The sequence below is a fragment of the Amyelois transitella genome, chromosome 3, assembly GCF_032362555.1.
Source record: "Amyelois transitella isolate CPQ chromosome 3, ilAmyTran1.1, whole genome shotgun sequence".
NCBI lineage: Eukaryota > Metazoa > Arthropoda > Insecta > Lepidoptera > Pyralidae > Amyelois > Amyelois transitella.
The window spans coordinates 11,436,360-11,448,707 of record NC_083506.1 but is presented as its reverse complement, the minus strand read 5'-3'; the positions used below and the strand labels follow the sequence as shown (position 1 = coordinate 11,448,707).

Below are 12,348 nucleotides of genomic sequence, written 5' to 3'. Positions count from 1 at the left end.
CATATGTATGTATGTATGTATGAGTAATCTATGTGCTTATATTTTTCCCTCTTTATTTATAACTTCGGTGCTTACCATTTATTGAGTGCACTTAACAAACTATTAAAAAAAATATATCCTTATTTTTAGTCCTATGACAGCTTATTACAGTGACGTTGCAGTGCCATGTGGTTCCCGGCACCAATATAAATAAGAATAGCAACACTTCATTCCTTTAGAGAGAGAATTCGTAGAGAATGCCAAACGGCATTAAGTCCAGCCCGCCTTTTGTAATTTTTTGTTTGTAATAAAGTGTTAAATAAATAAATTACATATATTTCTGCAAAAAAAATACTTTTGTATGATATTAGCAGTAGGGACATAGAGATCATTAATTAATAATATTTTCAAGTCAAATCAAAATCGATTCAGTAGTTTCAAAATTTAAAAAAAATGGAAGTAATTTTATTTATTTATCTTTACCACCTGAGTAACTATATTTACACAGAATTAAAACATATAAAATTGAAGCTTTATCAATATCTGTAACAATTGAACGAATAAATACCGCGAGCTACTTAGCCAAGAGTGCAGCGTGCAGCGGGGTCGTTGACCTGAGTGAGTCAGTCACCAGGCGGACGGTAGACTGTGGCTAGTGTCGAAATACCCAGGGCCGCAGAGCCGAAGACACATTACACTGGACTAGATTAAAAATATATATATGTAAATACACGTGCCGTGTGGTTCCCGGCACCAATACAAAAAAAAATAGGTCCACTCCATCTCTTTCCCATGGATCTCGTAAAAGGCGACTAAGGGATACACACTTGGGATTCTGTTTTAGGCGATGGGTTAGCAACCTGTCACTATATGAATCTCAATTCTATCATTAAGCCAAATAGCTGAACGTGGCCATTCAGTGTTTTCAAGACTGTTGGCTCTGTCTACCCCACAAGGGATATAGACGTGACCATATGTATGTATGTATGTATATGTACGTACATACATGCGCCGCCATCGAACTGAAAAGCGGCTAAGTTTTAGGACCTTCTAGCACACATTTAAACACGTCTTTGTCTCTTACAGGGTAGACAGAGCCAGCACTCACGAAAAGACTAGAAGGCAACGTTCAGCTGTATGGCTTAATAATGGAGAGAGAATAAATAGTGGCAGGATGCTAGCCCGTCGCTCAAGTGAAATTTAATTAGCGTATCTTTTAGTCGCCTTTTCAGTCATCCATGGGAAAGAGATGGAGCGGTCCTATCCTAAACTTCAGAGAACCACAAGGCGATTAATCTACAACAAACAATTTACTAAATTTGTGATTTCAGGCCGTCCAACTATGATGAACTGTTTGACACACCTGCGCTACGCCCCATGCATGGTTTATAAATAACTGTGCGCTTTCTGTTGCACTATCTCACACTTTTGGAGACACCATTAGATGTTGCTAATGTCCATTTTCAGACGAGGTAAATACTGAAGACCACTATGGTTACTGATAAGAATAGTAATGTCAGATAAGAGAAGATATCTTGATATATTGGTTTATGTACCTACTTGTAAAATGGGAGTTACAGTTGGTAAAAAATAATTTCATCTGAAAAATATGAAAACTTTGATTATATAAAAGCGGTAATCACTCTTACCAATTATCGTGTTTTGAAATCAATTGACTTTAAACAAAACGCTGCGCTTGCGCAGACAACGAGGTTGAAACATACGGGCGTGCTTAAATTTTTATTACTTTAAACTTTAAAGACGCCTTATGAAATGGTCCCTCTAAAATTTCAATCTAGACACTAATTAATGCCAATTAAAAGCAATGTAGGGGCCGTGTGAAGGGCCCAGCGGAGGCATGGCGCCAAGGTTCGTCATGGTTTAAAATTCGAATAAGAACCAATGAATTCGAATTTCAAATGCTTTTTATCTGTTCATCATCGGAATCAGCCGCCTAGGCTAAGCATCTGAGTTACAAAATTTTAAATGTAGAATCAATCTCGGATATCATTCCATGGACAGAGAAATCGTTCTAATTTTTGCAGGAAAACTGGATCAATAAAAGCGCAATCAAGAATTCAAATGCAGCTTTGCGATTGAATGAAATAAATAATTTATGTGATTGAAATATAAGTTAAAATCACATTGAATAAAAGATACTTCGATTGCATATTTGTCGTTTTAATTCATACTCTGAATCTCAATTCCTTATCAGCTGAACGTGGCTTTCTAGTCTTTGCGAGACTGATAATTCTGTCTAACCCGTCAGGGATAAAGACGCGATTTTATGTATAAAGCTATGTGTATGCTTAGTTGACTAGAGCTCCCACATATTATCTACTCATAGTGGTCTATTCTTGAACGGGACAAGATTAGAAAATCAACGTTCGTAACTAAGTATTATTCTGCTGATTTATTTTATTTGAATCTTAAGCTAAGCTGAACGTGGCCTTTCAGTCTATTCAAGACTGTTGGTCCTGTCGACCCCGTGAGGGATAAAGACATGATTATGATTATTGTATAATCATCTCTGCATTTTCTGCTAACTGTGCCTTCTCTGGAAGCCTTAATACGTCCCGTTTTTTTCATGAACTAAATACCTACTTACACAACTAATTGAACCACGCGGGTCCACCTATAACTATATACAACCCATAAAATAGGAAGGGCTGATAAAATTACAAAAAAAACTCATAATTAGCTTCTGTCGAACATAAAAACTCATCAAAATAATATTTAGCGGTAAGTACGTTTAATCTTTATTCAATAACATGGGAACCGTTCTGTCGGTTCATTGAGATTGACTACACAAATTGCGAGGAGCGTCGGGCGCGGCCGGATGTATGCGAGCCCCTCCTCCGATTTGCAGGCCACAATACCGGTGATTACTGGTTCAAACTGGTTCACAGTGACCTGTGCTATGTTAAAGTAGCTTCTGTCCGCGACTTCATGTTCCTTTTTTTCGCAATAAGACCATTTTCTTCCTCAGGGTCAACCCTTTCACTTTGCCAAATTTCATTAAAATCGGTTTAGTGGTTTAGGCGTGAAAGCGTAACAGACAGACGGTCAGAGTTACTTTCGCATTTATAATATAAGTTAGTAGGGATATTTTCACCTTGAGTTTTATTTTCGGAGGGAATTGCCACAAAAGCTTATGTTACTCCTGTTCACGTCTATATCTGTAGTAAGTTTCATCATAATCGTTCCAGTAGATTCATATCCGCACAACAAATAGACTACTACCATCGTTCCTATACAAAAATAGACTACTGCCATGTGTCTATCCAAAAATAGGTACTTCCTTATTGAATGAAACAAGTAAAAGTATCATCGCTGGTTTCGTGGCAAAGAGAATTGTAGATACCTACCTTCTGCCTACTCATCGTAATAATGTGGAAAATGATGTCTTCATATCAAAAGTTAGTGAAATACTCTCGGATGCTTTGTTGCACCTCATAATACATCAAAATTCACAAAAATCACGATGATATCAACATTCGATAAGGATTCCCAAGTCTATCGGCTTATCGATTTATCGATACAAAAATCGAGGACCGATACAGTGTGATAGTTACTGATGAAATTTAAGTGCGTTCGCGAATTTTCCACGATGATATCATATATTATGAGAGTGCTGACGCGGAAATGGCTAAGACTGTACTTGCTTGTTCTTCTCATTGTTTTTTCGATAACTCTGTACAAGGATGGGAGTGGGTGAGTCATTGATTGTTAAGCTACGTTCACACAGGGCCGAGTTTCGAATGATACAAAAGGGTTTCACTAGCATTAGTTGGTCCTGTTTTCAAGGTTAGATCAACGTCTTCTCAAGATGACGCCTTAAAGATTTTAATTACAAGTAGGTATGCTTATTTTCCTCAACATTTACTAAGCGAGCGAAATGGAATTCGTTGTGAGGTGAAGATTCATCATGTCTTTGAATTTCCGTTCTCCAAAGCAGAACACGAATAATACTAAAGATAATAATTTACTGAAAGTTACGGAAAGGAGGGTTTTTATTTCTAAATAAAGATATTAATTGTAAGTTAGACTTAGACGGCCTCTGTGGCGCAGCGGTAGTACGCTTGTCTGTGACACCGGTGGTCCCGGGTTCGAATCCCGGTCAGGGCATGAGGAGAAAAGAACTTTTTCTGATTGGCCTGGGTCTTGGATGTTTATCTATATAAGTATTTATTATAATATATAGTATCGTTGAGTTAGTATCTCGTAACACAAGTCTCGAACTTACTTCGAGGCTAACTCAATCAGTGTAAATTGTCCCCAAAAAAAAAAAGTAACTAGGTACATTTATAATTTTTCGATTTATTATTGATTGAAAAACCCGGCGTCACCTTAACTAAAAACGTACGTTAGCCCAGTGTGTACGCAGCTTTATATGAATTGATAAATCGCAAGGCTATCGGAAATAATATTTGACTGAACCTTACTGAACTCCAATGCTCTGGTCGTGTCGTGGTCGAGATGCACCTGCCTCGTGAGTTACGAATAAGGTATCATCACTATCACTACATAGTATAAAACAAAGTCGCTATTTTAGTCTGTTTGTCTGTATTCTTAAATCTTTAAAATTACGCAACGGATTTTGATGCGGTTTTTTGTAACAGGTAGAGTGATTCAAGAGGGAGGTTTTTATGTATAATTTTTTCCGAATTTTGCACCCGTGCGAAGCCGGGCGGGTCGCTAGTTTTTATATAATAAATACGAAACAATTGAAGCCATTTAATGAAATTTGGCACAGACCCAGACTACTTATATCTTTTGTACATATGATGCAGCTGCTTTTCATAGGTACAACAGAGAAGTCTAGGTTCGCTGACCAGAATAGAAACTTGCACTCTTTCCCTCCTATGTCAACTTTTACAACATCCATGAGAAAATGATGAAGATGGTCTTATTTTCAAGTAAATATAAACAATATTACAGAGATTGAGTGACGAGATACTAACTCAACGTTACTATATTTCATAATAAATACTTATATACTTACATAATATCATCAAGACCCAGGCCAATCAGAAAAAGTTCATTTCTTATCATGAGTTGGCCGGAATTCAACCCGGGACAGGCGGACTACTGCGGCGCCCCAAATATAATATTAAAATACTTATATATAATAATAATATTATATTAAAATACATAAAATACTTATTTAAATACCTACTTTTAACATTTTGTATGTGACTGGGACTGTTGGAGTTCCCACTAGTTCGTCTACGTACCTTGAGCAAATCGGAGACGTTCTAGCAAAAGGTCAGGTCAAGAGTACCCGAAACCGACAAGCTTGCGTGAAGAAAGTTATAAAAGTTGATGAAGCAAAAGAAGTATACAGGGATCGAGGGAGGTCTCTACTCCATAAAAATATATTTATATAAAAAAAATGTTTTGTCTCAAATCCAAAAGACAATATTTCGGTGGTGATGGGTGAAGTATGGATCGTGTTCAGACACGTCATCGCGTGATACACCCACAAAACTCAGCCACAGTTCAACGCCATCGATCGAAGGCCGAGACATTGACATTGGCCCGAAATGGAACAAGGCCGATTATGGAATGAATGACTAAACACAGAAATCCTTAGAGAATCCACTAAGTTATAAATAATGCAGAAATCTGAATAATAAGTTGTCTGCTTGATTAACTTTTGGGAAAAGTTTGGCGACTTCGGAATTTCATTAATATAATTTTAATATAATAAGTAGAAGTTGCGTTTCTTTCATCACCTTTATAATTTTCGAATTATTTAAGAACGACAGTGGCCGAACGGTATTTAAAGGTTTTAAAAAACTATGGCACAAATTCAAATCCTACTTACAAAATTATTTGGGTACTACGAAGAGTGAAAACGTCCTGAGGAAATATGCACTACCATGCAATTGTTTATTTTTTGGTGCGGATGTGTTTTTTCAAGACCGCTGGCTCTGTCTACCCCGCAAGTGATATAGACGTGATTATATGAATGAATAAATGGATGTTTTTTATATCCAAGTAAGTTCAAACTGGAGTTCCTTCGTGTAAAAACCTAGGTTTCAGGTCCAGGATCATGATTACAGACGCACGCAGCTTACTTTCAGCAGTATAATAATGATGTTCATCAATAAAGTACCTATGTAAAAAATATATATAATAAACATTAATACAAAGAAGATTAAAATATATATTATCACATACCTTGGTAGGAAATGAAGTCGTTTGTTACGAGTAAGTACGTATACCAAACAAATTTTGAATAATTAGGTATTTAATAAGACATGCCAGCTAGCGATCAGCAAATTATTTTGGTACGTCTATCAAAGTCGCCATACAAAAACCAACGGAAACAGAAAACTTAACCTTCGCGACTGTCATTGCCAAGGCTGAAGCCCCACGACTCGAGGTTTTTACTTTATTTACGTTTTAAAGAGCTTAATGACAAAACCGTGCAAAGAAAAATCAGTGTGCGGTGTTCCAAAAGCTCTTCCCGCGCAGAAGCCGGCTACCTTGATTTAGCTTTGAAATTGGAATTCATGCAATTGTATGGAGTACGAAATAAGTAGGTACCTACGAGCTTGCATTAAGAGAGTTATGAATGTGGATAAAGCGAAAGAATTACCTATACACACATAAAAATGTAGTTTTTGCCTACCTCTCCCGGGAAAGAGTCGTGATTTTTTATATAAGTATGCATGTATCTTTTTATGACCCAACCAAAGATGTAACCAAAACACACATTTAAAGAATAATAACATTTTCGACTTAGACTGTCGCAAGTTTATTTTAATCCAAACGCAACACTAACTATCCCACACTTGAAAAACCCTTTACAAGGTTCCAGTGCAAAGGTCGTTATACGAGGCTTATGTAACTCCAAGTCTACGCCTACACCCACCACTACTGAAGGGCGTTTTTTAATGGTTTCACTTTGAACGGGTGAACGAGTAACCGCGTGCCGACACGCCACGCTACCCTTGTTGATCTCGAGGTCAAGGACACGGCACTTGTTTAACTAGGAATTATGGTAACCAAAACAATTGATTAGGTAGGTACCTATATTTCATCGAGTTATTAAAAAGTATCTGCTTGAAGTAAATGAATTTTTAATGATAGACTAGGTACGGACCCAGCTACCACTGGGTAAATTTCAATGTAGGTATGTAATACCTATACTTCCAAGAAGTTCTAAGCGGCCTTCGACATTTGTTATCTGGGCCATTATGCAATGAAAGTGAAGAATACGGTCTTGACATTGGCATCGTACGATAAACGTTGATGCCGACTTGGAGATGATCCAGCACGCGAAAAAGAACCAACAAAAAATTCTAAAATTAATTTTCTGTTCCCGCCTTTTCATGAAAATAGCATAGCGCATTACAGACCATAGACCCAAAGGCAATTAAATAAATTATAAATTAAGTTTATAAAATCGATCGATTCGAAATAAAAATAACATAGAAGTTTTAATGTCAATAAGTTTTAAATTTTATAATTAGATAGATAGATAGATATTGAACAAAACAAACAAATATCGTGTAACTTTATATAAATTTAATGTAAATCTATCATAAACATCATTTAAAATATAATTTTTTACTTTTTGCGAAACAAAAATCCTTACTAAATAAAACTTTTTATATACATACGATCACGTCTCCATCCCTAACAGGATAGAAAGAGCCAACAATCCTGAAATGGCTTACAGGCCGCGCACAGCTGTATGGTTTAATGATGGCATTGAAATTCCAGGTTTGAAGTTGCCTATCTCCTTTAGTCTCTTTTTACGCCATCTATAGGAAAAAAATGTAGTGGTCCTATTCTAAAGTGCCAGAAACCACGCGGCACTTTTATATACTAACTGTAAATGTATATGAGTAATTTAGTTAACCTAATATTTTTTGTTAGCTTATATTGATATCTATTTACCTGTTTCTTAATGGAGATTTGTTTTTGAAGAGATTATTTAAGATGTGATAATGTTTTCCTAAACAACTTCCTAAAGCACACAAGGGATTAAATTATCTACTAATGGCATAAGAACAAATCCTTGGATGCGCTCAATTAGACAATTATGATAGCCGAAAATCACAGACAATACTAACAAATGATCTGCATAAGCGGACCAGCCAGGCTCATGCCAAAGCCAAGGTTGATAGAGGAAGGGCTGTGGTGCGGGCGCGGGGAGTCGCGGGCTTAACGTTCCGCGCGCTCCCGCTGCGACCATTCTGCACCTCGCAGTCGACTCTGACGGTTGTACAAGTGTCAGGTAAGCAGTGGTCACTTTCAATCCAAATCTACCGACGTAATAGAATATATAACTCAACCTCCGCCTCCGTTCCCAAGAGTGAAGATATAGGCTGTGTGACAACTTAAATCATTTCGAGATGTGCTCAGATAACGTCAAGTGTTTTTTCTTATTGATAAGATGTTATCACGCAAAATATAGTTGCCGCCGCATTCAAATACGACAAGTAAGGGAAAGCTACCGCTTTCTTTCGCAACTTAAAGTTTCCCCCCGAAAAGTTTTGAAGCGAATCCCGAAGGGCGGGAAGTGTGAGGCCGCGTGCGTGCTGCGTGTCGCGCATCGATCGGGACACCCCTCGCCCTTACCACTCCCGGGTCCGATACATTCATTTGGACAAAATATCATTCCATCACTGCATTTAGATTCCATATTCCTTTTATTTATTTGCCGTAGTTTTCGTGATTTAGTGCATGTTATAGCGGCTAGTTATTATAATTTATATTTGTGAAAATGGGTGGCTGTGCAACGAAAGAAAATAAGGAAAACAAACCGGCCGACGAAGCCGACGGGTGCGTATCCTTCAGCCGGCATTTATCTATTGTGTTCGGCCTATCAACTGTTATTTTTATAATCTTATAAGATACCACAACCATTTACAATGCTTGTTCTTGCACATTTTTTCATACTGTATAAAATTTCACTTTATAAATAAATAGGTACCCTCTTTTTCTGTTGAAAATTTTTATTAGGCAACGTAAGTAAGTGAAAAATCGATAAAACTATTAATCAGTTGTGTAGAAAATGTTTGTATTAAACACCTTATTTGAATATGGATCAAAACAATTTTACATTTGTATTAGGGTTTTAATAATCGGTACACTACAGACACATAAGACTTATTACAAAGTATTTTTTTTAGTAAAATGTATATTGGTTTAGTACATTATAATTTTACATTCTACCCAAATTTTAAAATTTTAATCATAATAACAAGAAACAAATTATAATTTAGAATAATGTTTAGCTAAATGACAGAATCCGGCTTATATTTAAGTAATTCCAATAGAAAATTTAATTTTTCACCTGGCTACTAGACGTTGTTTTACCTACATAATCGTACCTAATCAATTTGTGGAATGATAAGTGAGCTCCGTAATCTGAAGCTCAATTGTTGCTGTACAGACATAAATGCATAGTGGTAACAAGAAACTCGCGATAACACGCTCGTTCGCTTCGTATAAGTGGGAGGTATGGAGCTGCGCGCCACGAAGCAGTACCGGTGCGCAGTGAGCTGACACATCCGTTCGACTTGCGCGCTTCGGTCAAGGCGACCTCTGGCAAAATTACGTAATTCCACCACAAAATCCAGTGAATTCTTGGGTGTGTTCAAAAAATAAATTTCGCCATTCCGCGTGACAACTCCTATACCCGTAGTCGTTGCACCCTTTCTCCGACCTAATCAGTGGCTTAGTATAAATTCGTGGCAATGAATTATAAACTTAAAGTCACAATCCCAGTGGTCGTATGCGGTGGCGCCGTTTTAGCATATTACCTCATCAGGAGGTTTGTAATTTTTGATAACTATAACTTAGTAATCATTATTTAGTGGTTTTAGAATATTTTTTTTTACAAAACAGTCGTAGTTACTTTGGCTTTGAAATAAAATTAAAATGTAACATTTAGGTGAAAAGGCAATAAGTTTTTTTTATTGTTTTGAAATAGTTATTCGGCGGAGCCACTCGATTCAAGAAATACAGGGTACGTCACTATTTTCTATACAAAAAAAATATTGATGACAACAAGACATAGACAAAAAAACACATCGAACGGAAGGCGGCTTTCGTAAAATTTTAAAAATTCCATTTTAGTTTTCGTCAATTTTCTTCGGTGAATACTATCTGAGTTGTTTCTTTAATTGATTACTTAACAGATTAAATAAATATGTGTACTCGGGCAACATGTGCGGCGTTAAAAGCGTTAGACATATTTTTTGATACTTATGAGTGAAGAAAAATGATAAAAGTATGTACCAAAGTGTTTGGTCTTTTTTTACAGAAAAGCAGCAGCAATGGTGGACGCCGCAACCCTTGAAAAATTGGAGGCTGGCTTCAGCAAGCTCGCCGCCTCAGACTCAAAGTCGCTGCTGAAGAAATACCTCACCAGGGAGGTATTTGATGCTCTCAAGAACAAGAAGACCTCCTTTGGTTCAACTCTCTTGGATTGCATCCAGTCAGGTTAGTTCAATGTTCAATCTTTGAAGATCAGCAGCCAACTTGATTTTAGACAATTTCACTTGTTATGTAAGTGACTTAATATTAAATCTACCTATAGGTATATGGGGAAAATGTATGAAATGTACCTAGATATTCTTGATATCACAATCAACATTATCAGCCATGAAAGCAATATTTAGTAGGTATTTGATAATTTTTGATAAAAACTGAACTTTTACCTGATTTGACTAAATGGTACTGAAATATTGTAACTGTGATTACCAAAGTTTGAAATATAGTATTGGCAAAAAAAAAATCTTGTTATGTGTTTAGTTAGAGCACCTTTTAATGTTTAACTCCTTTCTTTTTCAGGTGTTGAGAACTTAGACTCAGGTGTGGGAATCTATGCCCCTGATGCTGAGGCATATGTAGTCTTTGCTGACTTGTTCGACCCCATCATTGAGGATTACCACAATGGTTTCAAGAAAACCGACAAACACCCACCTAAGAACTGGGGTGATGTCGAGACCCTTGGAAACTTGGATGCTGCTGGTGAATTCATTGTTTCCACCCGTGTCCGCTGTGGTCGCTCTATGGAAGGCTACCCCTTCAACCCCTGCTTGACAGAGGCCCAGTACAAGGAGATGGAAGAGAAAGTTGCATCCACTCTCTCTGGACTGGAAGGTGAACTGAAAGGCACTTTCTACCCACTCACAGGCATGTCCAAGGAGACACAGCAACAGTTGATCGATGACCACTTCCTGTTCAAGGAGGGAGACCGTTTCCTCCAGGCCGCCAATGCTTGCCGATTCTGGCCCACCGGCCGTGGTATCTACCACAACGAGAACAAGACCTTCTTGGTTTGGTGCAATGAGGAGGACCATCTCCGCCTGATCTCTATGCAGATGGGTGGTGACCTGAAGCAGGTGTACAAGAGGCTGGTGACAGCCGTGAATGATATTGAGAAGAGGATTCCGTTCTCGCACAATGAACGTCTCGGTTTCCTGACCTTCTGCCCCACCAACTTGGGAACCACAGTGCGTGCGTCCGTGCACATCAAGCTGCCGAAGCTGGCGGCCGACAAGGCGAAGCTGGAGGAGGTCGCGTCGAAGTACCACTTGCAGGTGCGCGGCACCCGCGGGGAGCACACCGAGGCCGAGGGCGGCGTCTACGACATCTCGAACAAGAGGCGCATGGGGCTCACCGAGTACGAAGCCGTCAAGGAAATGTACGACGGCATCGCGGAACTGATCAAAATCGAGAAGTCCCTCTAAGATGTTTAACGATCTCGCGCTATCAGTATTTTTTGTATTATTTATCGTTTTCACATAAGTATTGGATGTGAAGGGTCGGAGGGCGACACTAGTCAGCGGCGCCCTGAGCGGCGCCCGGGCACGCGGGCGGCCCAATATTACTGTTTCGTAAAGTATTTTCTATAAGGAAATGGAAAATAAAGACAGCTAGCGTTAAGACCAAAATTTTTTTCTTTTTTATTTTATCTTTCATCATTGTTAGGGATACCTCCCTTGAGATCAGAATCTAACTTGTATAGATAAATAAATACTATTTTACGTAAATGCAAAATATACCAAAAGTCAACCCTAAAGAATTTATTTCATAAAAAAAATAAGATACGCACGTTCCTTAACCGACATTAAGGAGTAGGTTCTCAGTTAGGGACTTCTTTCATAGCAATGATCCTACATTACTTGCAATAAATTAGCCATGACATGCAATCGCATTATATACATGAATCATGGTCTCTCGTGACGGCGTAACTACAGGTACTATATCAGCCAATGAGTGTTAGCGGAAATATACTTCATCATGACATCATCAGTACTTTGGACCGTCATGTCATGTGGTATACCTAATAACGGACTACATCTACCTCTAGTAAAATAAGCACGAAATATTTTAGAA

The 12,348-nt window shown here is 38.0% G+C and overlaps 1 protein-coding gene across 3 annotated transcripts; it reads left to right on the top strand.

Annotated features, from left to right (window-relative positions):
- The first annotated feature begins 3,564 nt into the window (after positions 1-3,564).
- Positions 3,565-11,903, top strand: LOC106129814 (arginine kinase). 3 transcript variants are annotated; one of them, XM_060953037.1, is made up of 3 exons: positions 3,565-3,693; positions 10,268-10,446; positions 10,798-11,903. In XM_060953037.1, exons 1-3 carry the CDS (start codon positions 3,590-3,592, stop codon positions 11,697-11,699), a joined length of 1,185 nt encoding a protein of 394 aa, XP_060809020.1. In that variant the 5' UTR covers positions 3,565-3,589; the 3' UTR covers positions 11,700-11,903. The 3 variants fall into 3 exon arrangements, with proteins under 3 accessions (XP_060809020.1, XP_060809030.1, XP_013183950.1); XM_060953047.1 differs by lacking the exon at positions 3,565-3,693 and adding an exon at positions 8,427-8,781; XM_013328496.2 differs by lacking the exon at positions 3,565-3,693 and adding an exon at positions 9,604-9,775.
- Positions 11,904-12,348: the final 445 nt, after the last annotated feature.